Raw genomic sequence first — 25,651 nt, 5'->3', positions numbered from 1 at the left:
CTGCAGGGATAGCCTGGGTAATCCCTGGCACCATAGGAGCTGAACAGCACCACATTCTCACTGCACTGAACATAAGCCCAGTTAGCTGAGAACCTCTGGGAGGAGCTCTGAAGCCTCCTGAGCACCACTTGGGAGCTTTCCCACCCCCCACCCCACCAAGAAAGCATCTTAGAGCTGAAGGAGTCAAGACCTGATGCCTTTATGGTTGATTACCCACTCTCAGGGATCCCCTTTTCAGTATGAACCTTTGCCCTGCTTAGGGAACCGGTTCTGTTTGATTGGAAATCTCTCCTCTGGAGTTTGAGCAAGTTTTGCCGGGCAAGGCGAGAGAGCACCACAAGACAGTTCTCCAAGGAATCTGGGCAACTTGAAAAGATATCCTGGTGAACTCCTTTCCTGGACCATGCTTCCCATGCACCCATCAACTCCTCAATTTTATGTGTGAGGCACATAGAAATGTTTTTATGTATGAGGCACATCAGACCTTGGGTCCAGGGCTCTGTCAGAGGCCTCTGTGTCTCCCCAACTCAGCCAAGTGGGACCCTGCTGTCTTTCCCTCGAAGACAGCAATATGGCCTTGCGAATCTCACTCATGCCCAATGCTTGAGCTGTAATTCTGGATGCTCATTCTGCAAATCCCATTCCTTTAAAAACTAGACTATCAGATCTGGGGAGATAGTACACGGGTCAGAGCACTTGCCTTGCATGTGACAGACCTTAGTTCAATCCCTGGCACCACATATGCTCACCCAGGCACTGCTAGGAGTGAGCCCTGAGCACTTCTGTATGTGGCAACCAAATTGATAGCAAAAAAGAAAAAAAAACCCAACCAGAACCCGGTTATTTACTCAGAAGATTCTTAGCTTCAAAAGTAACAGGAGCCATCTCTGTTCTTTCTTTTGAGTGAAAGTTTCCAGGTTAAAAACTTCCAAGTCGCTATTTTATAGAATTAAAAGATCTGCATGTTAATTTCAAATTGAACTCTAAAATGCCCTTGCTGGAGCCAGGGAGAGAACTCAAAAGGGTAAGCACATGCTTTGAACACTGGATTCTCGTTCCTCCGGGCAGCACATGGCCCATGAGCACTGCCAGGCACTTACTCAAGCACTAACCCAGGAGTAACCTCAAGCACCAATAGAGAAGCCCCCAAACACACAAACAAAACTTGTTCCTTATGTTCCCTAACAAATACACGTGATCATCCTTCACTGTTGAAAGGCAAGGGCCAGTTCCATCTTTCCTCCTAATGGTTGATCTGCTCGTCAGCTGCTAGAGGGCATGTACTTCAGAATGGCCCAGCTTTTCTCTTTCCCATGACAGCCCAAATCAGTGTCATTTCATTGTCTAACCACTGAATTTTTTGGCAGAGGGTAAGTGCTGATTCAATATACTGTTAAATGTAAGCTGCCAAGGGACTGGCAAGAAACATTTCTTCACTCATGAAAAGGGACACGTGAGGAGAACTACTTTTGTCTGCCCCTGGATGCAGTTTTCAGTGGGGCCTGAGGTTGTCAGAGCACAGCAAGCCTAAGCTGCAGCCTTGAAAGATGGGATGAACTGGGTTCTGGAGATGTTGTAGAATTGCCTGAATACAGCCACCAGTCCCACCTCCTGGCTGTTTGGGGTCCAAGATAATGAAGTTTCCTCATGACTTAGTCTCCTCCTCACTAAGTCTGTTGCTTGTAACTGGAAGAATTTCCATCAGTACCATGGTCAGTTCTTGAGAGAGGGTGGATTAATCAGACTCTGATGGTGAACTTTGGGGGAAAGTGTGACACCTTCTCTGGAACTCAGTCAGTGCTCTTTTGTAGGCCTCATCCTACTAATAGCAGCTCATCCTACTCTCAGGGTAGGCTCCCTTCCTTTTATAAACAGTAGTTGAGGGGATGAGAGACATGGGGATTCCTGGTTTAGAAGAATTCCAATATTATAATAATATGGCAGTAGCAGGTATTTATAAAGTACTGTGCTATGTGCCATGGCTCTGGGTAAGGCTATTTACAGACACCTTATCTCATTAGCACAACTAGGCAAACTGTCATTATCCTATTCTACAGTAACAAAATCCCAGACTTGATGCAAAAAAAAACAAAGTCCAGAGTCACCCAGTTAGCCAGAAGCAGAACCAGAAGTTAAATGTGAATCATACATTGTTCTAATGTGTTCCAAAAATATTCTTAGGACATGAAATATTCTAAAAACACTAAACACAGAATATCATGGAACGTCATTGTACTACTTTTGCCTTTTGAACTATGCATATTGATTACCTCAGCTCTTTTGAATAAATCTAGAATTACTGGACATCACAGACCTATTACACTGGGAAATAAACAAACAGAAATCAGGGAGGGGCATTACATTGCATCTTCCACACTGTCATCAAAAATCTACAAAACAGGTCATTCACATAAAAAAATAAATATTACTAACAGAAAGACAAGCAGATGTCAGACTTTACTAGTAATCACAGACAGATAGATACAAACTGAAACAATGGAAAATAATGAGTTTTGAGAATAGTAAAAAAGGAGAATATTTGATATGAGAAGGATCATGGGGGCCAGATGGTCTAACAAATTGTGGAAAAGCAGTGATAAACCACTTAATGGAGCACATTTTTGTAATACCTGTCAACAATTTTAATGTATCTATCTTTTGACCTTGGTGATTACACGCTGGAAGTATGTGCACCAGGTTTAAAGGATACACACCCATGTCCATACTCACTGCAGCATGCTTTGCAACAGTAAAATGTTAGAAAAAGAAACCAAATGACCTCAATAGGAAAACGGTTAAGTAAGTTATGCTAACAATGGAATCTTATGTGGTCTTGGAACAATGAGGTAGATCAGTTATGCAGACATAAAAGGAAGTCAAGTGGTGAAAGCAAAGTGCAAAACATCTAAATTATGATCCACTCTTGAGACCTTCCTATGTGCATTCATATGTGCAGATACAGAGGAGAAAGGGCAAGAGTCTGGCTGCAGTCTGGAATTGGGGAGGGAGGTTGTATGGTCTGGGATAAAGCACAAAAGGAGTTTGTACAGAAAAATAACAGAGATCTGATGACTGTCCCCAGGCCCTGGAGAGGACAGCAGATGTTCTCATTCTGGGAATGTTCTGGTCGCCTGGCAGTCTTTCCAGAATGTAGCTGCCAGTTTCTGCCCAGACTAAATAAATCAGAACCTAGAGAAGGGGTAAAGGCTGGCCTTGATGGCACCTGTATCTCAGGTGCTTTTTAAAATTTTTTACTAACTAATTTTAATTTTTGTTACCTTTATTTTAAACATTTACAATGGAAATAATACTACTATTTTATACTTATACTGCTTTCCCATGCCCACTTCCTGAGTGCCACACCTCCACTATTATCCCAAGGTCCTTTCTTTCACTGCTCTGCACAAGGTACTCAGTTTTCCTGATGCACAGAATTCAGAAGAGAGAGAGTCCAACAGGCTAGAATACATGTTTTGTATGCTGGAGGCCTGGTTTGATCCCCTGATGTGTGGTCTCCTGAACACTGCAAGGAGCTCCCCCACACCAAAAGGAGACAGAGCTGGGTGTAGCCCCTGAGCATTTCTGGGTGTGGCCTCAAACCTAAAAAAAATTTAAAATGATAAAAGAAAAAAATTTAAAAGAACCTCACCCAAACTCAGGAATGCAGCTAAGGGGGAAAAACCCAAGAACCACAGCCTAGTCCTTGGGTCAGAGCTGATTAGAAATGGTGAGAAACTCCCCTGGTCTGAAGTTGAAGCACATGTTAGGAGCAAGAATATCTGATTCTTGAATCAGTCCTGGTGTCCTGCCCTATGTCTCCAAACATCAGAGCCTTCCAGAAAAATTTTCCACCAGCAACCATTTGTGCTACTCTTGCACATGATTTCAAAACAATTAGGCAGGGCAGGAAAGATCATGGGGGACATGTAACAACTGTAACTGTAACATGTAAGCTGTAACAACACTGTTCACTTTCATTCTTTCTCCTGCCTCTCCTACCAGTCTGAACAGCACAGACCTGGAGGTGGTCACTGTCAATGAATTCTGTCCTCAGTTCTTCCGGTGGGTACCCATATGCTTATACCATGAGTTCTGTACCTACTGACCCACTAGCTTTTTAAGAAATGGAGACCCACCTTTGATTCAAACAGGCGTCTTATTATGGAAGGTGAGAACTCAGTCTTGCTTCCCTGACTTCCTGCATGGCTTTACTAGGACTGTGATTATCTTTGTAGTGTCTCTGAAGATCTCTGTTCTTAAGAGAGTGACATACACTACTTCAAAAGCCATTGGGGTCACTTTCTGGTAAGATGAGAATATCTGCAGTCCCTCCTCCCTCTTCTTCTACATCCCAGTCTCCCGCCAGAAGATCCATCCTTTCACAGCTATTAAAGGCAATAGCATTAAAGTTCTGTTACAAGAGTTATGTCACCCACATCAGCCGAGTCATTAAGTCTAAAACTAGAAAACAATGTTGATGTGACAGCTAACCATCCCACCAAAGACTGTGCTCAGGCTTCATTTCATAGGCTCTGATCCCTTATCTGTGCCAAGCAGAATGTTCCTAGAATGCAATTTGCTGTTTTTTCATTTTCACTTGCACACAACCATGTTCACTGAAATTGAATGTTTTCCACTCTCACCTACCCCATGACCTATCATTTCTGTGGGCACTTTAACTTCTTACTCCAACTTGGACTCTCCACACCACTCCGGCCTCATGCCTTTATAGACTGGTCACTCTGCTAGGTGCCATGTTTTTTTTTTAATTCATTCCCCATTTTTTTTCCAGGACCTCTTCTTGGGTAACTCCTTCAAGGTGAGCAGAAGATGCATTTCTGAATTCTTGTGTGTTTAACATATCTTAAGCCAACCTTCACACGTGATGAATAGTTTGGTTGGGTATAAAATTTGGGGGTCAAAATACTTTTTCCTCAACTGTAGGTATTGCTCCACAAGCTTTGACTGTTAGTGTGGCAGATGGAAAGTCTGATGTCTGACTGTTCTTATTCAGCTTCCAGAAATTTTTTTGGCATTCAGAAATAATTATAGGATTTTAAAACTCATTAAAAAATACTTCTCAGCACTCAGTGAGTACTTAAATAAAAAATTCACATCCTTAAATATTTAGTCCCATAATATTTTCTTCCCTTCCACTTTTTATTTTTTGGTGTCTAATCAGTTACTGAACCTTTTGAATCAATTCTCTATGTCTCATACTTTCTTGCTTATATATTAAATACTTTCTTCCTGGCTTCTTAAGGACAAAATTCCATTAGTGTAACACTCCTGATTTTTCTCCACCCCCTTACTCATTTGTCCCCAGAGGGGGAGTAGGGATTTGTCCAACTGGTGAGTTTAGAGAGAGAAGCAAGATTTGAGGGCCTGTTTCTTTTCGCTGGACATCTGTCTGCCTGCGGAGAATATGAGTGAGAGTCAGCTCTGCCAGCAAGGGGCTATCCTGCAGGGGATCTTCTACAGTGTGAGTAAGACTGTCCGTTAGGGCGGAGTGCTGGGGACCATCTTCCAGTGCAGCTTTTCCCCACAGCACAGCAGACATTTGTACTTTGCCGATTCACCTTCTTTGTTCACTTTCCAATTTGTCTCAAGGTCACGTGGGAGACAGGGAGCTCTTGAAGTTCTCTTGTGTCAATCACTGACTATTTTTTGGTTGTATACTTCCTAGGAAATTTCTGTGGTGTATACTTCCTGTGAGAGTTCTTTAGTTTTCTCTTCCAAATTCAGTTCTGATCTGTGGTTGTCATTTTTCCAAAGCATCCATTCTTATTTACGGATGTGAAAATCATTTTGCATCTTTATGATCAATAAGACTTAAAAATTTCTCTTCTCACCCTCAAATTATTGCTTGTTCTTTTGAGAGTAATTTTACTTGATTTCACTTGGTAGAGGGGAGCTGGAACAATAGCACAGCGGGTAGAGCATTTGCCTTGCATGAGCCAACCCAGATTCGATGCTTCCGTCCCTCTCAGAGTGCCCAGCAAGCTACCAAGAGTATACCACCTGCACAGCAGAGCCTGGCAAGCTCCCTGTGATGTATTTGATATGTTAAAACAAGTAACAACAAGTATCACAATGGAGATGTTACTGGTGCCCGCTCAAGCAAACCCATGAACAACGGGGGGGGGGACAGTGCTACAGTTCTATAGTGCTACAGAGGAGAGCTTACTAAGCAACGCTCAGGAAGCCCAAGAGGCACTACTGGTGATACTTTGCCAAGTGGGCTGGATGGGTTGGAGAGCTCACTGTTCAGGCTTAGTGATATGATGCTATTTAAGCTCTGTGATGCTAAGGGTAATCATGGCCATACCCAGTAGTGCTTGAGGGACAGGGAGGACTAGAGATCAAACTTGGGAGTCTGTGCAGGCAAAGCATGTGCCCTATTCCTTTGTCCTTTCTCCCCAGATTTTCATGGGGGGAGGGCTAATTTTATTTTATAATCTTTCATATTGTTAAATTTGCTCGAGCGGGCCCAGTAACGTCTCCATTGGAGACTTTGTTGTTACTGTGTCTGGCATATCAAATACTCTCGGTAGCTTGCCGGGCTCTCCGAGAGGGGCGGAGGAAAATCATGAATATTATAATCCTTGGTTGCTTCATCTTAAGAATAAAGTCATGAAAAGTAATAGTTAGAAAATCTGGTTTTCTAATCAATGGCTGAATAAATAGCATTACTTCTACATTTGAAAAAAAAAAAGATGGGGCCGGAGCGATAGCACAGCGGGTTGGGCATTTGCCTTACATGTGGCTGACCCGGGTTCGATCCCCTGCATCCCATACGGTCCCCCAAGCACCGCCAGGAGTAATTCCTGAGTGCAGAGCCAGGAGTGATGCCTGAGCATTGCTGGGTGTGACCCAAAAAGGCAAAAAAAAAAAAAAAGAAAATCAGGTTGTGCTAATGGGACATGTGGAGGACAGAGATTTGTTTTCTCAGTAAGAGAAAGCACTCAGCTCCCAGAAATCCTGATTGCTTACACCAGATATGTAAGCATTCTACTCACAAGTGGAGCAGCGGACAGACTCATTCCCATCTCTGGATTTTCTTCAATCCTAACCTTGAAGTCAATGTTTGTCCCCAGTTTTTATCTGCATATGAAATTTACTCAGGTCATCCTTAGTTCCCTCTTTTCCTATTGCCCCATAAATTTTGTTCTCAATCTACTGCTTTTACTCTACAACATTTTTCCATTCTTTATCCTTAACAATTTTACTTGCTTATAACTTTTCTCCTTACTATGGACTGAAAGCATCTTTTATTCCATGACTATACTTTATTTTACTCTTTGCTTTTTTTTTCAGTGCCAAAAGTAGAATGCAACATCTTATACAGGCAGCAAGGCATATTGTCTAGTACATTCCAGACTCCCTGAGTGTAACTGAGGTTTAGGAAGGAAGAGGTGAAGTTGGTCTTGTCCACAGCCTCCAGTCTTGCGCTTTGAAATGTTGTGCAAGAACATAAAGACTGGTGGGAAGAAACAGTTTCCTTTATGACACAGAATTCTGCTCTGCTCCTCTTGTTATTTTGGTTTGTGCCAATGTTATTTTTATAACAAAAGAAGAACACAAGAAAGAATCAGTTATGGAGTCTTATTGTCTCTTCAGTGTGTGATGATGCTTCTTCCAGAAGCATAGCCCAAGGCCCATACACAACAAAGATGACGTTTTCTATCTTCTCTTGAGGGCTTTTAAAAATAATCCTTGTTTTATTTCCCTGGTTCTTCATGCAGACTGTTATCAAGATCCAGTCTTAATCTTTTTATGCCTATCTTTTCACATTCTCCCATCTCTCATGGTCTTTCTAATGCAGAATTAGCTAGCACAATACTTATCTACCTCTTTTCCTTTCCCATCTACTTAAGTCCATCAAACTTTTTCTTCTGTGCATCCTTCAAGAAATACTTGCTCATTTAACATGATTACTTTGAAAAAAGACAAACTTGATGATTTCAAGGATGGCACTTAGGCTTTTAGTTTCAAAAATTATTTTTTGCTTCACATATAGCAATTATCAATAATAACCCTTCTAATTTCTTGTAATTTCTTTAGTGCTAAAAACATACTGGGAAGATGTTGGTGCATTATCTCTTTGATTCTGAATATTTTAAGCCTTCAGTACACAGAGGGTATTTTCTACTATTAGAATTTAAGTGGTTTCAAAATATAAGAAGTTTTATACCATAGAGACAGTTCTTAATATTTTTTAAAGTCTATGACGGGAGGAAATGCATGCACTGTGCAGACTAGAACAATTCATATTTACTCACCCCAAAATACTGTCATGAGTATAATAATGAAGTTAACACTGGAATCTGATTAGAGACCAAACCAGACTGAGCACTTAATATTAATTGTTCATAAATATATTAGGTATATGCTATTTCACCCCTATTTTCAGATGTGGATATTGAAATCCCTACAAGCTGAGAACTGTGTACCACCTCACAGACAATGTACCCAGTCAGGGAACACTGTGAGTCTACACCTGAAATTATTCTGTCAGTATTTACCATATGGAGGTTGCCACCCGGGGGTGAGTGAGGTGTGGAATTCATGTTCTCTGGTTCCGTGAGTTCTATAAAAGTGTTTCCACTTATTGCAGCATACAAGAAATTATTTCACAAGTTAAAGTAACAAACTTCTCTAAAGGAAAATGCCTTTGTAAAGTCAGTTTTTTCTAAAGGCAAAGCTCAAGAACACTCAAGATGTCTTTGCAAAAACTTCTTTACAGAACAAACATGAGAATTTTTTCTTGTAGGTACCAGCACTTTGCTAAGTCTCTGATCCCTGTATGGAGCCATATTGATTCGTTTCCTATTAGAAAAAGTTCTATTGTATATTGTGTCAAATGAATGCCATTGAAACAACTGAATTTATCTTAAAAATACTATTTAGAATTTAATTTTAGTGATTAGATGCTATTCTTTAAATTATTCAGTCAAACCTGAGCATCTAAAGAAGTGTTAGTCTTTCACATTTTAGTTGGGTATATGCCATAAAACAACTAACATTTCTGGTCCTATATCAGTTTTCCTGGGACAAAAATATATTAAAAACATACTCAATTTTTCAGATGCTGGATTAAAGCCAAACACATTTATTAACAAATCCTTTTGATAGTTCTACATCTTTAAGATAAGAGTTGCTGAAATCAACCAACTTATAAATTTTCAAACATGTGTGCTCTGTAACTAGGAAAATAAAGAATATTTATTAGCAAGTTTTGCAGTTTATTTGCTTATGTAATCATCTATTACCTTACATAAGACACTGTGATTTCTTGAACACTGTCATTCTTTAAAATCAGTGACTGCGGGTGGGCTTAGTTAGAAAATATAAGGTGTAGAATTCAAGAACCTTACTGTTGACTGACCATATATATAATAATTCTCATTGACTAATGAGGGCAGTCTGACAAATATTTTCTATAAATAATAGAACTTTACATGGCACTGTAACAATTTTGTTGAGTTATTCCCTGCTTTGGGACTTTAATTCTGCTTAGTTTTGGATTTATATGCTAAAGAAAGATCTACAGTATCAAACACATACTATTTTTGGGTCCAATAAGACAGAGGTGAACCTGGCAGACTTCTAATTTTTCAAAAGTGTATTTAACTTTATGAACTAAGGAGACCAATCAGAAAACAAAGATCTTCTAAGTGCAACTTATAAAGATGCTCCACCTTATTTAGAGGAGGGTTCAGATGAATAGGGCAAAGCAATTAGGTTCTGTAGTTCAGTTCCATTTTATACTGTTCCTTTCCATTGCTATTCCTTAGTTTCTGAAAGTGTGATTTTCGTTTCATCACTACAGTTTGTCTTTTAGTTTTTGCTCTCACCCTTTGTTTGAGTGACATGACAAGAGTCTAGAAGTCTTTATTAAGTCTTAGAGTTCCTTGCCTGCAAAGCTGGGATTAGTTTTTGCATTTATATTGATTCGGAGGTTTCCTGTAGATAATATCCACTTAGCTGCACTAGGTGATACGCAGAATGGTCTTGATCTTGACCTTGACTTTGACCTTGCTGGTTGGAGAAGAGCATGGAGCTAGATACTCTGAATCCCCTCACCCTGTGAATTTTCCCCATGTAAATTGCAGGCTGCTCAGTTTGAAAACAGGTCATTTCAGTTAGTAGCTTCAATCTGTCTTCCCACTTCCCGATATTTCAGTCACCATCTCAGACCTTAGTTTACTCCTTGGCAAAAGTGGACAATGAACCTCAAGCTTAGATGGATAGGTTTTCTTCTCTATGGTGATACAAGTTAGGTACCCTGTGCTCAGTACTATTTTCAGAGTCACAATGTCTAGGCTGCCTTGACCAAGATGATGTTGATAGTTCAAAACTCCTGATGAGTCGAATAGCCCATAAGCATCTCGCGTCCAAATTGTAAATGTAATGCTGTTTCCATATGCTAACTTGTATATAGAGAGTGTTCTTTATGATTGGGGGCCAAATTCAGTGGTGCTCAGGACCTACTCCTGGATCACTCCTAGCAGTGCCCAGAGTATGTAGTGCGAGGGACTGAACTCAGATGTCTTACCAGCTGCATTATCTCTCCAACCCCCAAATGCTAACTTTATAAATTAATACCCTTTGGATATAAATCCTTAAATATGCCTATATTTAATGCTAAAAATAAAATTATCAACTGTAGAAATGGCTCAAAGTGCTGGAGCACATAATTTTGCTTGCAGAAGACCTGGGCATGCTTCGGGCATTGTATGGGTCCTGAACAGTACCTGAAGCACCCCACAAGCACTAGTAGGTGGGGTCTTCTCTAAAACAAATTCAGGGAAGAAGCTTCCCAACTTTGTTAGTACTGTTTTATTTTTGTTTGTTCATTTTTGGTTTTGGAGCCACACTCAAGCAGTGCTCAAGACTTACTCCTGGCTCTGCATTCTGGGATCACTCCTGGCAGGCACAGAAGACCATATCGGTGCTGGTGGTTGAATCCGGGTCTACTGCAGGCAAGACAAGAGTACTTCTTGCTGTACTATCACTTCATCCCCCTTTCTTTGTATTTGAAAAATAATAACTTAAATGTCTTAAGAGGATGTGATGTTCGATGGGATCAGCCATACTTTCAAGATGGACCCCACTGGACTCAGAGAAATAGTGACATACATGCATTGCTGCAGCTGCAACCCTGGTTTGAATTCCCAGCACCAAATATGGTTCCCAGAGCACAGTCAAGGATCACTCCTGATCACAGGGCCAGGATCAGTCCCTGAGCACCACCGAGTGTGATCCCCTCCAATCCTTCAAAACAAACTGGAGTTGAGGGTATTTATGGGCACTCTGGTGGTGATGGGGCTGGAGCGATAGCAGGGCTGGAGCGATAGCACAGCGGGTAGGGCGTTCGCCTTACACGCGGCCAACATGGCCGACCCGAGTTCGATTCCTCCGCCCCTCTCGGAGAGCCCGGCAAGCTACCGAGAGTATTCGATATGCCAGACACAGTAACAACAAAGTCTCCAATGGAGACGTTACTGGGCCCGCTCGAGCAAATCGACGATTAACGGGAGGGCCTTTACCTTTACCTTTACCTGGTGGTGATGAGGTACAGTGACTATATGAAGACCAATAAATATTAACAGTGCTGTAAACTGTTATTTTAACAAAAAAATAATAAAAAATTTAATTTTAAAATGAGAAAGACTGAGCTCGCATTTTTAATTTTTTGTTCCTGATTCAGACTACTCATTACTTCACAGTGACATCATTGCTTCACAGTGACATCCTACCAGCTCAGCTCAGCATTTAAGGCTCTTCCGGACCTGGTGAAGACTCGCACTTGCAGCCCCAGCTCCTAGAAATAGTCATAAACTCTACTCCAGATTCCTCATCATCCTACAATTTTAGGATGTTCTTCCTGTCCCAGAATTGTGTCTTGAAGCCCATTTGTTCTAGAGAGTGTTTTCCCATTGATAATCAAGCACAAACTTCATCGTTGCCTCACTCCTGGTTCTTTTTAGATACAGCCTTTCCCTCCTCAGCTAACTGGACTTCTGGCCAAATTACCTCACAAAGATTCTGCCTTGAAATTTGATTTCTCTGTTTCCCTGATTTGAATTCTATTCCTCATGCTCTGGGAATTCTTATCCTTCTACCCTACAGCTAGCTGACTTAGTAGTCAAAGAGTGGCTTTTTCAAAGCAATTCCTCAATTATCTACTCAACCTATTTTTGTCCAACAAATACAAAGGAATGATGCTCTTAAAATTTCAATGCCATTCATTTACTGAAATTATGTAAATCTATAAAAAAGGCTGTGTTATGACAGGCATACTGATGATGATGAACAATTATGTTTTGGTATTTAAAGCCATTTTTATCCTGTTAAAGATACAAAAACACATTCATTTTGGAAAACTTCTAAAATGCATACACTGAGGTAAAAAAAACTGTCAGAAAACTAATTTCTAAGAGCAGTCACTATTCTTTTTAAAATGAAGACATACTGTTTGTTATTATCAGTTCTCAAGAGACATAGAAAGGTAGCTAAGGACATAGGTTGAACACAACTATGTTTGATCCTCAAGTTCCACTCTATGTGACTATGTTACCCTGGGCTAGCTACTTCATTCCTCTAAGGCCCAAATTCTCATCTGAAATGGAAGGCTAATGGTAACTGGTTTTCATTGCTAAAATAATTTTTGGGAGATCAAATTACAAAGAATTTGACAACATTTTTATTTTAGAAAATACTATATGCCTGTTTTCATTAGTACACTAAAATTAAATGAAGGTTAAGTCTATAGAGGGGGGTGAATAATTAAAATAAATTCAAGGTAACACTTCAAAAACCTAGATTTATGTCTGGGGCTACTGCTAAATTATAGAAAACCTTTCTTCATGTAAGGAAAGGGGGTCCAATTTTTATTGAGCACATACTACACATCAGGCTCTGTATTATGTATCTTACTCTTGAATTCCCAGAGCACCATACAAAGCCACTTTACATATGACAACAACCAAGACTCAGTGATCAAAGGAACAAATAATGAAAGATTAAAACAGAATAAAACAAATGAGAGCCTGATTCAAAATCCCACCTTCTATTTTCACTTAGGTTTGAACATGTGTAGGAAAAGGACTTTTGTGAACATCTTCTTATTTTTACTATAGAAATTTCCAATGACTGGAGAGAAATATTTAATGAGATAGATTATTTTGATACAGATTCTTTTTTTAAAAAAAAATCAAAGTTGTAGTGATTTCATATAAAAGGAAAGAATGGATAATTTAAGAATCATTTTCAAGCTCATGAAAGGGAACAAATGGTGGACATCAATCAAGTATCCTTTTTTTTGTAGTGTAATTTAGAAGTTTTCATAGTATTACTTCTTTAGGCCTAGAACTGCTTCAAGAAGCCCTGGGATATCCATCATGATAAAATAGTTGCTTTGAAGAAGGTAGAATTATTATTCTAGGACTTACAAAAGGTCCTAACTGGAAAAGGAAAATCAGATCAATCAAGGATGAGTTTCAGGTAAACATGAAGGTAAGAAACACTACCAATTCTGTGGAAGCTGTAACTGAAAGTAGCACCGCATCCAAAATGATGTTACAGTACAAAGACACATGAGGGTGCTCTAACCAACTGCTATAACAAATAAGTTCAACGGTTCAAATACTAGTATAGAATTAAGGCCCTTTTTGAATGATACAATTGCAAGCACTTGTTGCAACGATGAAAACCAACAATCTTGAAATAAACAAATTTTGGTATAAAATGTATGAATTCACCCAATTTTTTTTAAAAAATGCAGAATATGTCTACACTGGAGAGTTTTTAAAATACTGAAAAGTACAAAGAAGAAAATAAAGGAGTAGTGCTGCTTGTCAGTTTGGGGAGGCTGTAGATCTTGAAAATCAGGCTGACTGGAGCTGAGCTCAGGAAGCCTGCCTTCAAACACAAGCCCAGCCTGTTCTCATTTTGATTCCACAGACCTTCGGCTGCTAGAAGGGGGAGTAGAGACTGGGGTCTAATGACAGCAAGAAGAGAATTAAAGACGCATGTTTATCTCAATACATTTACTCTCATTAAAGTTCATATTCAGTGACATCATGCATCTCCTTGAAAAACTCTGCCCACCCACCATTAATTAAAGCCACATTTTAAAAACTCAGTGTGTGCGCTTTTATTCCAATCAAAAGTAGCCTCCTAAGTTTTGCAGAGTAGGCAGGGGAATATCTGAGGCCTGACAGCAGTTCACCTCTACACAGTGAGGAATCATGTGATTTACATTAAAAGTCATGTTTATTCAAGTCCTACAATTTAAGAGCTAAGATCTATTGTCTTGCGGAGTTAAAACATGCAATACCTAATAAGCTATTAAGAAAAATTAGCATTTATTTTGATAAGCACATTCTTTTGGATACAGTGTATAACATTATGCCTTTTTCTTTATAGTCTGAGAGAGCTAACTATAGATCCTGCCTGAATAATTAAGCAGCAGACTCCTATCAAAGACACCACACTTTATAACTTATACATGTGGTATCAATGTCAAAATAAAGGTCAATGTAAATTTTTTTAAACCATTGCACAAACAGTAATTACCAATAGCTGCTGGATTGCACAATCATAGTCTATATTCTTGGCAGTAGTCATTAAAAGTTCATAAATTCATGCAAATAAGGAATGTTGATTTTTAAAGTTCAAGAAAGTTACTATTTGTAAACAGTTCAGGTCACACTCATCTTTTTCTGTGTGCTAAGCAAGAGTTCTTCCAAATTCATTTAAATAAGATTTGGTCTCTTCATGAGCCTAGTAAAAGGATATTCATCCAAACAGATCTGCATTCTTTTCTTTTTTTTCCTATTAAAGCCCTCTCTCTTTGCCCCCCACTGGGGACCTTTAAATTTTATGCTCATCTTTTATATATTTACCAATATCAAGTTTATTTTTGTCTTGATAAAAGCCCAATTATGATTATCTATTCTCATTTGCAATTGGATCATTCTGAAATGGTTTTGACAAATATTAATCAGCCCCATCAATTTATGCTTTTCCTTGAAAGGACACCGTGAAGCATTTAAAGTCTTGAGTTATTCTGGTCACGCTACCATGCAGAGACTTGATTCGGGAATCATCTTAACATGGGCATCGAAATGACTTATTTCTGAGCCACAGCCCTTCTGAGGTAGAAATTGAAATGTGGGTGCTAGTCCTGACCTTTCTACTACCAACTCTCCATCTGACCTTGAACCCCTGAGGGTCTGTTTCCTCATCTAACAAAGAGTGGATGGAACATTCATATGGACTAGATACACATCAATCAGGAGACCTGTCAAAACTAGAGAATAAGGGGCCAGACTACCCTTTGTGGCACTGCTTTCCCTTGGTCCACTTAATAAATCCAGTTCCAGAAACCAAAAAGAGGGACTTTATGAGAACTGGGTCTATTTCTAACAGGCTTTCCTGTGTCTAGAACTAGCCAGCAAGCCATGCCTTGTTGCTTTCATGATAAGTCTTAGAGGTGAGTATTTTAGTCTTGATACCCTTAGAGACAAGCATTCTTTGCACCACTGCAAAGAATGGAACATTAACCGAACCTACAAATTCTACTTTGTTCTCCATGATGGGGTCCAGAGGGACCATACAACACTTGACCATGCACAATGCCAAAAGCAATGGGTGGATTACTTCACTCAGCTGTGGGAAGGAAGGTGGGGTGTAGTTGGAGAAATTTCCACCCAGTGGGTGGTATTCCTTAGAACAAACAGCTTTGGGTTGGGAGACAGTGGGAAGTTGTGATAAACTTTAGCAAAGTGTTAGATAAGCTGGCTTAAGTGACTCATCAGGCCAAGAGTCTAGAAAACTAGCCCATTGTAGTCCATACCTTCCTGCCGGCTCTGTTGTTGTGGAGATTCATCAGGGCCCTGGCGTCCTTTCCTTTCCTCTCCTTGGCATCCACAAACGCTCGGGCAAACTTGATCCCATAGTCAATGTTATCACTGCAGCCACCCCAGTCGAAAGTGCCTTTGCTGTCCTTGGCTGTTCCCTTCTTCTTTGGATCACAGGAACAGGATTTTAATTCTCCTTGGCTACAGGCCCTGGTGATGGCAAATACAACTCCAGCTGAAGAGATGGCGTAAACAAAGGCAGATTCCCGACTACCTGAAACAAAAACGCTTTTCTTAAAAGTGGTTTGAAATTGCTAGTGCTGAGTAACTTTCACGCACTGGCTGTTTAATAGTTGCTCTGCCTGAGACATGCTTTACCACTAGATGAAGTCTTTGTTTGTCCAAAGACTAGCTTCATCTAGTGGTGCTTACAGGACCATGCCAGGAACCAAACCCAGAAACTCACACATGCAAGGCAAGTGGTCTATTGCTGAGCCCCCATTTCCATCATGGAACTGATATTTTTGAAAGGCACTTTTTTTAGTATAACTCAGCCCCATCTCCTATAACCTATGTCAGTTTAGATAATGACAATTATCCTTAAATAACAATCTTGCCCAGATTCGGTCCAGGATTCATGATAGTCTCACACACACACTTACTTGCTTTGACCTAGAATCATATATTCCTGAGTAGAGACAAGTGTAGTATTTCTACACCTTAGCTTCTTCATCTGTGACATACAATCTGGATTCTGCCATCATATCATTCCATAATATGTTTTGAAATTCAACTTTTTTTTGAGTGAAAAAGGGTATCCAAGCCTCCAGGCATTAGTATGAACATTTATATGCCTTTACATGGTTGAGAATGAAATACTGAATTCACAGAAATCTAGGGAGTGAGGTGTGAAGAGAATTCAGGAAGTAACCAGCCTGCGCATTAACACTGGAAAAGTGTTGGCTTGGCATCAACTTTCACAAGTAATTGAGATATTGTTGAAGGCAAAATGCAATAACCTCAAGTTATACAGTATGTCTAACTATTAAGGTGAATTTACGTTTTTCTGGAACACCTGCACTAATCACTGATATTGGGTAAAAGGACAGTGAAAACTTTTTCTTTGGTTTTTCTGGAAAGAAACAAATTTACCGCCTATAATTAGACTTGGGCAAGACCCTTGGGGGGGCGCTTTATTAGAATTGTTCTTTATTAGTGCCCAGGCTACTTTCACTTATAGGCTGAAAGGCACATATTTCAGTGCAATAACTACATTAAATTATTTTAATAATCTGTAGTAACTCATAACACGGTGTTGTGGTATAGTGACAGATATAAGGCTCTTTAGGGTACATGCGCACCTCATTTTTCAAGCGGAGCCATATTTCATTGTTATTAGCATGCCTTATTATTAATGGTTGTTGCAGCAAATATATTAACAATCAAAATAGAAGTTGAACAGCCTAATGCCAATGCAAAGCAAAAAGTAGAGAGTCATTTGGCCAATCAATATGTCAAGACAAGTGTGACTTTTTGAACCACGCAGCTGGGAGAATAAACCACCTTTTCGCATCAGAGCTCTGCTTGTTTCCGTTTGTCATTCAGTGCAAAAATTTATTATACATGGCTTGCAATATTTGCTCTGCTGGCCTCATTATTAAAAAATCAGGGAAACATATCTACACCATATTAAATGGCACTTACCTCAGCCTTCAAAAATATCTTCCCCTGAACCTCTACCATCAAAAAAGGAATCAATCATACCTTTTAGGGAGATGAAATCAATTATATGAATATTTGCCACAGGTAGCAGGTAACATGTAGCATTCTCGAGAGAGAGATGTGATGGTCATGAGAACTATTTTTTAAAGAGTTCCAGACTAAAGAGATCACAAACTTTCTCAGTAGAAGTGTTTTATGAAAGAAAATGGCTAATAGATGCTAATGTGGCATAATCTCCAGTAGCAGCTTTCGGGTAAATAAACTTTTATGATACCTGTTTTAGAGTTTAGGAAATTCGGGGACTTAGACCCGTCCAAAGTCATCCCACTGATTCACTCAAGCTTGGCTGTGGATTTGAAGGAAAGTGTCATGATTAGAGATACAGCATAGAGGGAAAAGACTCAAATATTCAATGTTTGTAATACGAGGTTAATTTTTACTGAAAAAAAATTTTATGAGGTAATCTTCTATAGGGAAGGCCTGAAAAATGTGAATAAAAGGATATCAGAGACCAGACAACGCTCTGGAAGCAGCAGAGGAAGACACTGTCTAGTCACAAAATCCATCCTGGAATAACTTGCAAACAATTATGTTGACTTGTTAGCTGAAAGAAAAAATAGTTCTTAAAACCTGAGATGTTTCAGATGTTATTTACAAATCAAAAATATGACCTTTTAAGGATCTATCACATATTAAATCACATTAATACACAACTAGACATTTATGTAAGTAGAAAACTTATCTCATTAACTGATTCTTTTCTCTCCAGATGTTTTGGTATCATGCAGATATGGCCTTAAGATGTTTTCAGTTAAATGACTTAGATGAATCACTGAAATGCTATGTGTGAAATAGTAGCACATTTTAAGAGCTGGCATCGTAATGAAACAAATTTTGATCTTGGGACTCTTCTTAAAAAACCTTAATTCTTTTAAAGTCATCACCTAATGAAACACAATTCTCATTTAAATAGTAATGATTATAACTTCCTGATGTGTTACTATGAAAGCTTCTAATTTGGAGATTGAGATAAGTCAAGAAATATCCATCAGGGGCTGAAGTGACAGTACAACAGGTAGGCATTTTGGCCTTGCATGCAGCCGACCCGGATTCAATTCCCAGCATCCCATATGGTCCCCTGAGCACTGCCAGGAGTAATTCCTGAGTGCAGAGCCAGGAGTAACCCCTGTGCATCACCGGGTGTGACCAAAAAAGCAAATATATATGTACATATATTAAATTTTTGTTTGAGGAAAGTGATTGTAACGTGAGTGGGTAAAGCTAGAAGTAAAGCTTCTAGAAAGCTTGGGGTGTTCAGTGCTAGTGGTCTCTTGCTCTCTTATTTATTAACAGATGGAAGGGTGAAACCTAATAACATTTTTCTTTTTTAAGGTTCTTCTAAAATTCTGGATGTAGATCTGGATGTAGATTTGTATTTCCCTGTCTCTAAGTGGTTATAGTCTACTGAATGAATAAATAATGAATGTTTCTAAAACTTATTCTGGCTTTCCCTAGTTTGTGAAAGTAAGGGGGCAAAGATCCTCTATTTCTCTGTTATCTATTAGTAGCTGTTCTCACCATAAAGGGTTTTGTCCTTTGTCCTTTTAGATAACTAAGTAAATTTATCATGCAGATGAATTTGTATTTTCAAAGGAGATATTTTTTTCACAACTCTAGATGTAAATTTCCCTCCTAGCAATTAATTATAAGAGTCTTTGAACAACTTCATTGGAATTTCACAGTTGGTTCCAGTATAAGCTATTTTAAGCCAAAATTAGTTCTCCCAGAACCAACACAGAAATCATTCCTGATAGTCACAGGGGGTTACATGAAAGTCCAGGAACAAATCAGGATTTCTGTTAAGAATTTGTGTCGTATGACTGTTCTAAGTGTTGAGTACTCTAGCTAAAAATTCAGATCAATTTTCTAAAAATCTAAAATAAATTCAATAATCTCTTATTTTTTGTCCTACTTAATCTTGTATCTAATCTCTCATTAGAATCTCTTATTAACCTGAGGCACTAGAATTAGTCAAAGTAGCTCTTCTCACTTAGTTACTCCATAGTTATAAGCCAACAAACATGGCCAAGATTAAGCTAAAGCATTTTATGAATGGATTCCTGGTTTGGGCAGATACGCTTCTTTAGAATCAGTGGTCCACACTGCTGCTTCTGATTTGTGATCTCAAGGGTATTTTCAACTTAAGGACATCTTAGTAGATTTTCATACAGACACATACAGAAGGATCAACTCTAGTTATCCTTCAACTAGAGTTGACCCTTCTACAAATGATAATTACATTCAGTTGCTGATCATTGGGAAATTTTGGTGAGCACACTTAAAAAACAATATCTGATACAACTCAAACACCTAGAACCTGTGCATAGTAGATTTAAAAAATTACTGTGCTTGGATATTTGCTGTATCTTTTTGGCAAGCTCCAGTACTTTAATTGATTCATTGATGAACTAATAATGTAGATGAAGTCTGAAAATCTAGGTGTAGCTTAAAATTTACTATTACCTTTCAAAAATGTGTGATGTAATATTGAAACTCCAAAAGAAATACAGAAGAATATGGTCCTTAAACCAGAGAATAAAATTGCAGAATATTGCAGTAAATTAACTTTAGGGATACACTAAGAGTGAGAGTACTACGCCCTTGGGGGATTTTAGAGACATTCAGTTATGCATTTGGCCTCATAAAACCCTAGGGTTGTGATGATTACATGATAGAAACACCCTCTGTTAAACATTACCAAGCACACAGTCTGGATGATTTTCTTAGGAACAGGGGGGTGGGGGGGTTGCAAAAACAAGGGTAAAGTTTCCTGTTTCTGGGGTTTGCACACATACTGCTATTTTCAGTCATATCTCCTAGTAGCTAATAGGCCATACTACTTCTTAGACGTAATGCCAGATTGATTATGCTATAAATGGCAGGCTAAGGATGGCCACTGCTTTAAAAATTAAATCTGAGTTTTAATTCTTCTATACAAACAGCGAGTTACTTCCCATATTCAAACCTGTTTTGTTTTTGGACCACACCCGACGGTGCTCAGGGGTTACTCCTGGCTCTGCACTCAGGAATCACTCCTGGTGAGTTCAGAGGATCATATCATATGTTGGGGATGGAACCTGGTTTGGTTGCATACATGGCAAGCACCTTACCTGCCATCTCTATTTGAACTTTCTAAGAGGCTTGTTATATAATTAGATGTTTACTAAGAAGCAAAAAAAAAATTAATGTATTGTTTAATTATGGTTTTCTATACTACCTTCTATAGAAATCCTGCCCAGAGGGTATGGGGAAACATTACCACTTCTGTGAAGTTCTTCTATATATGTGTTCAAAACACACAATGAATGAATGGTGATGCAACACACAAGGTCTCAAGTGAAGCAAGTCAGACTAGGCTTTGTCTTGAGGGAGGATTGTAGACAGAGAGCCCTAAGGTTTTGGAGTTGAGTGGAAGGTCAAAGATGCTGAGCAAAGATTTGTGTCAGTTTCTTAACTCTTAAATGGTGCTTAATAAAAATGACTTAGGGTCAAAGAGATTGGCCAGAGATTAAGGCACTTGCCTTGCATGCTGTTAACTCCAGTTCCATCCCTGGCACCACATATGATTCCCCAAGTCCTGCCAGAGGTGATCCCTGAGTACAGAGCCAAAAGGAAATCCTGACTATAGTGAATTTGGTCCTCACCACACCCTTACCCCCCACCCCCACCCATCAATAACAATGGCTACTAGTAGCCAATAAACATCTCGGGTGTCAAACCAGAATGCCCAAAAGGAGAGAGAGAGTATGCCCCCATGGAGGCAGGGGGAGGGTGGAAAGGGGGGGTTATACTGGGATATTGGTGGTGGGGAATGTGCACTGGTAGACGGATGGGTATTTGATCATTGTGTGATTGTAACCCAAACATGAAAGCTTGTAACTATCTCATGGTGATTCAGTAAAATTTAAAAAACAAACAAATAAATAAAAACAGTATGGAGTAGCTAAAAACACACACACATTTTGGGTGTCTTTGTACATACTGTTCTGGAATCACCAGCTGGCGGTGTGTGACTTTTCCTTCCTTTCAGAGGAACCCCATGTCCTAGTCACCCACACCCCTCTACCCACACCCCTCTAAAGTAATTGGGTTTTCCCTATTACTCTATGGGTGCACTCCATCTGGGTGTCACTCACGTCACAACTTGGGAAATGCAATTTTCTCTACTTTATGGGGTGCTTTCTTTCACTCCCTAAATAATTCATATTCTCCTTAGAATCAGTATCCTCCCTTAGAACTATTTTATTGCACTAAAAAAAGAAAAATTAAATTAAAATTTTAAAAAATACGGACACACTAAAATGTGGGTGTTCCATCCTAGTCTTTTGCTCAAATCACTCCGCAAGGTTCAAGTCTCAGTAAGAAAAGTACAAAACCCAGACAAGTCAGTGGTTGCTGCTACTTTTCCTCCAGGAGCTCAAATATGCACCTGAGGGAAAGACAGGATCATGACTGTCACTGGGTCGCCACGTGGATGGAACAGAGCAAAAAGTTCAAAAGCACTAGTCTCGGCACCACATCCTCATCTGTAACTGGTCTCCTGCAAAACTTTCAGCTAGGTCCTTGATGTGTAAAACAAAGAACTAAGCCAACCAACAGATCACACTCCCCATGGCTACAATGCAGGAGAAGCTGAACAGGGGCTCTGAAGAGTCAGTGAGGGGAGAAAGGAGTTGAAAGAGGGGCACAGACTTACTTCGGAGCAGGACCCTGCCGAAGAGGCTGTGATCCCGGTCCAGGGTGTTGCAGTTCCAGCGATGCTGGCGGAACTGGTGTTGACACTCAGCTGTCCACTCGGCTACGCCCAGGCCGATGGCACGCATCACATCAGGATGTCGGTGGCACAGCTGCCTCTGTCGGCTCACCAGGCCTGGCACATTGTCACACATCACCCTGGATGAGCCACCTGTAGCTCTCATGTACCTGGGAAGGACAGACACAGAGGTAAGAACACAAGGAACAGGGAGGCCCTTCTCCCAGAAGGAAGAGTTCCAAGCACTCTGCCAATTTCCCTCTCCTCCGGGGGACAGGAGAAAGCAGAGGGGGGCATTGTGTATCAGTTTAGTGAGGTGGCAAGGCAAGGACAGTGTTGGGGAGATGCCCCCCCAGCCCCAGCCCCCAAACACACAGAGTTGTGATGCCTGTCCCTTGGACACGAAGCCAGGGCCACCAGATGATGCTCTGGGAAAGGGGGTACAGGCAACATCTGCATTCAGGAGCAAAATGGCTGGGGGGGGGGAGCCACGTGGGGGGAGAAAGAATGCTTAAGGGAAGTTGACCTTTAGAACTTCCATTCAGTTGCCCTAACACTGAGGTGTCTTAAGACACTGTCCATATCCATCCAATCAGCACCTGCTGGTAGCTGATGTTACACTCTCCTCATAGATATGCCCTTCTCCTCCTATTAAAAAAAATCCTTTAAATCCTTCTATTCTCCAGCTCTTCTTTGGCTTTTATAGAAAATCTCTGGGAAAAATTCTATTGTTATTAAGGACACTAAATGTTTGGAAGAATCAAACAGTGTTATAGCACCATAAAGCACTTTTGAAAAGAAACTTTAAAAAAAATTACATCATCATCTCTACCCAGATGTTCTCTATTAGTTGTGAAATGTTTAGAAAGGTACCTTTTATATAACCCAAGCTGCCATAGGTGTCTTTTGAAGCGATCAAACAAGGAGAATGTCTTTTTCTTGTATTTTTCATTATTTTATATGATCATAAAATTGTTACAGCTGTGACTTCCAAAAAATATACTTACATGACAGCTGAGAGACAATGTGACAAAAAGCCTGAGTAATAAATAATGTTTACACACCTCTGGAAACAGATATAGTCATTTTATTGAAAAACGGTCACTTGGATAAATCAATCTTTGATTCTGTGTCAGCAGTCAAGGGTAAACTCCTTCCTATTAAAAGTGGGTTTGTGGAAGGTACCAGATTGCTTCTTCCCATCAGCACTCTGCCTTGCTCCTTTGAAGAGCAGCAGTGTCTTCCTAAAGTTCCGGGCTCAAGTCTTTCATCCAAGTTTTACTCCTTCCTTTCACCAGATTTTTAAGGAAACACACACACACACACACACACACACACACACACACAATTCCCCAACATAGTAACAGGTCTTTCTGAATCAATACTTGAACATCTTTCTTTGGAAACTTGCAGATGCAGAATTATCGCACAAATGGAACACCACAGTGCATCTCTCCACTTCCAGATCCTTCCAGATCAGGTTAGGGGGATGGAGAAGGACTCCTGGGTGGGGAAAGAATCTCTCTTTGGAGCATGTAAGGAGGCTAAAACCTGTTCCTTTTCAACTGGCGTTCAGCACACTGAATAAATGAATGGCCACCCCAACATACAAAGGACAGCATGAAAGTTAGTTTTGCGGGTGACTGGGTTTTGAACAGGATAACATCTTAGAGCCCCCAAACGCCTGGAAACTTTGCATTAAGGCGGTGGTCTCTACCTGGAGGCAGCAACAGCTCTTCGGCCCCACTGAGGTGAAGTATTAGGAATGTGGAAGGACGGGAAATAACGCAGAATGGCATGCTTGGGGTACTACAACGGGAGGGAGGGCTGCCTGAATTGGCCCCCTTAGGCTTATCTGAAAGCAGTTTGGGGTGGATGTGGGGGATGGTGGTAAGAACTGTCGTTTTCAACACACACACACACACACACACACACACACACACACACACACACACACACACACACACACCCGTGCTACAGACCCCCGGCTGGCCAGTGCATCTCTTGCAGAGTGGGTCAACGGGATAAGAAATAGGCTGATTTTTTTGCAGTCGCTCGGCTGGTCCCAAATAGACCCAACATCCCCGTTCTCATTTGAGGGGGAATGTGGCCTTTCCTTCGTTCCCCCCCACCCCACCCCACCCCACCCCTACTCCCCGAGTTGTCAAAGCTGCGGCTTCGGAGGAAAGGCTGGGGGGGGGGGGGGCTCGGGGTGGCGCGGTAGGCGAGAGGCGCGGCGGCCGCGGGGAAGCGGGGGAAGCGGGGGATCTCCGGGCCAGTGCGGTCCTCGCACCCCCGCCCCGGCTGCCCCGCGCCCCCCGCAACCCCGTGCGTGCGTGAGTGCGTGCGTGCGCGCGGGGGACTTACCACCATGAAGAGCTGACCTCCTCCGGGGTGAGCCAGGTCCAGAGCAGAGGGAGCCAGAGCCAGATCCCAGCGACGGGGGCGTTCATAGTAACCCCCTGGCGTCCGCATCAGGTCAGACGGCCGGTGCGGGCGCCATGCGTGCCCCGAGCAGAAGCGCTCAGCGCCGGGAGCGCCTCGTCACGGCCGCCGGCGCCGCGCCCCCGCCCCCCCCCCCCGCACCCCCACCCCCAGCTCGCGTCTCCGGCGAGTGAGAGAGACGCGCTGATAAAGTTTGCAGCGAGCCGCGGCGCGAGCGATCGGGGCAGCGCCTCGCCCCCCGCCGGAGCCGCCCCCTCCCCCGCGCGTCCCTGGCCGCTGCGTGCGCTCCCCGCGCGGGCAACGCCGACGGAGGGGGCCTGCGCCGGGCGGTGGCGGCGGCGGGGGGCGGGCGGGCGGGGAGGCGATGCGCTCGCTTCCCCCCACCCCTACACACACACACACCAATGCACACTTTTTTTTCTTTTTCTTTTTTTTTTTAATTGGAGGGTGATTGTACTGATGGCAGGCACTGTCAGGGTTGGGAAGCGGGGTGCGGGGCGACGCGGAGGGCCTCGGGCGCTTGGGGGAGGCGGCACCTTTTGGGGATGCTCCGGAGCCCGGAGCATCACCCGAGGGTCTTGGCTCCGGCCGCCGCGAGGCGCATTCCCGAGACGCGAGGCTCCCCCCCCCCCCCCCCACCCCCGCCTCTGCCCGCAAACCCGAGGGCCTCCCCTGCTCCCACCGCCCCAGTCGGGCAGTGTTTCGGAGGGTGGGCTAGGGAGGACGGAAGCGACGGCGGGGAGGCTCCGGGGAGAAGCCGGGCGGGCGGCGGCCGGAATCCAGCACCGAGCCTCAACTCAGC

The 25,651-nt window shown here is 41.6% G+C and overlaps 1 protein-coding gene across 1 annotated transcript in view; it reads right to left on the bottom strand.

Moving 5' to 3' along the window:
* Positions 1–25,178, bottom strand: part of WNT2 (Wnt family member 2) — a 51,786-nt gene extending 26,608 nt beyond the window's left edge. Inside the window, exons 1-3 of the mRNA XM_056118559.1 lie at positions 24,772–25,178; positions 22,348–22,574; positions 15,866–16,143 (exon numbers count right to left, since the gene is read on the bottom strand). Coding sequence (XP_055974534.1) covers positions 15,866–16,143; positions 22,348–22,574; positions 24,772–24,857 — 591 coding nt within the window. The 5' untranslated portion in view covers positions 24,858–25,178. The remainder of the gene's footprint in view (positions 1–15,865; positions 16,144–22,347; positions 22,575–24,771) is intronic.
* Between the last annotated feature and the right edge of the window lie 473 nt (positions 25,179–25,651).

The sequence above is a fragment of the Sorex fumeus genome, unplaced genomic scaffold, assembly GCF_029834395.1.
Source record: "Sorex fumeus unplaced genomic scaffold, SorFum_2.1 ptg000037l, whole genome shotgun sequence".
Classification (NCBI taxonomy): domain Eukaryota; kingdom Metazoa; phylum Chordata; class Mammalia; order Eulipotyphla; family Soricidae; genus Sorex; species Sorex fumeus.
Note: the sequence above shows the minus strand (reverse complement) of the source record. Positions and strands in the feature narration are given on the sequence as shown.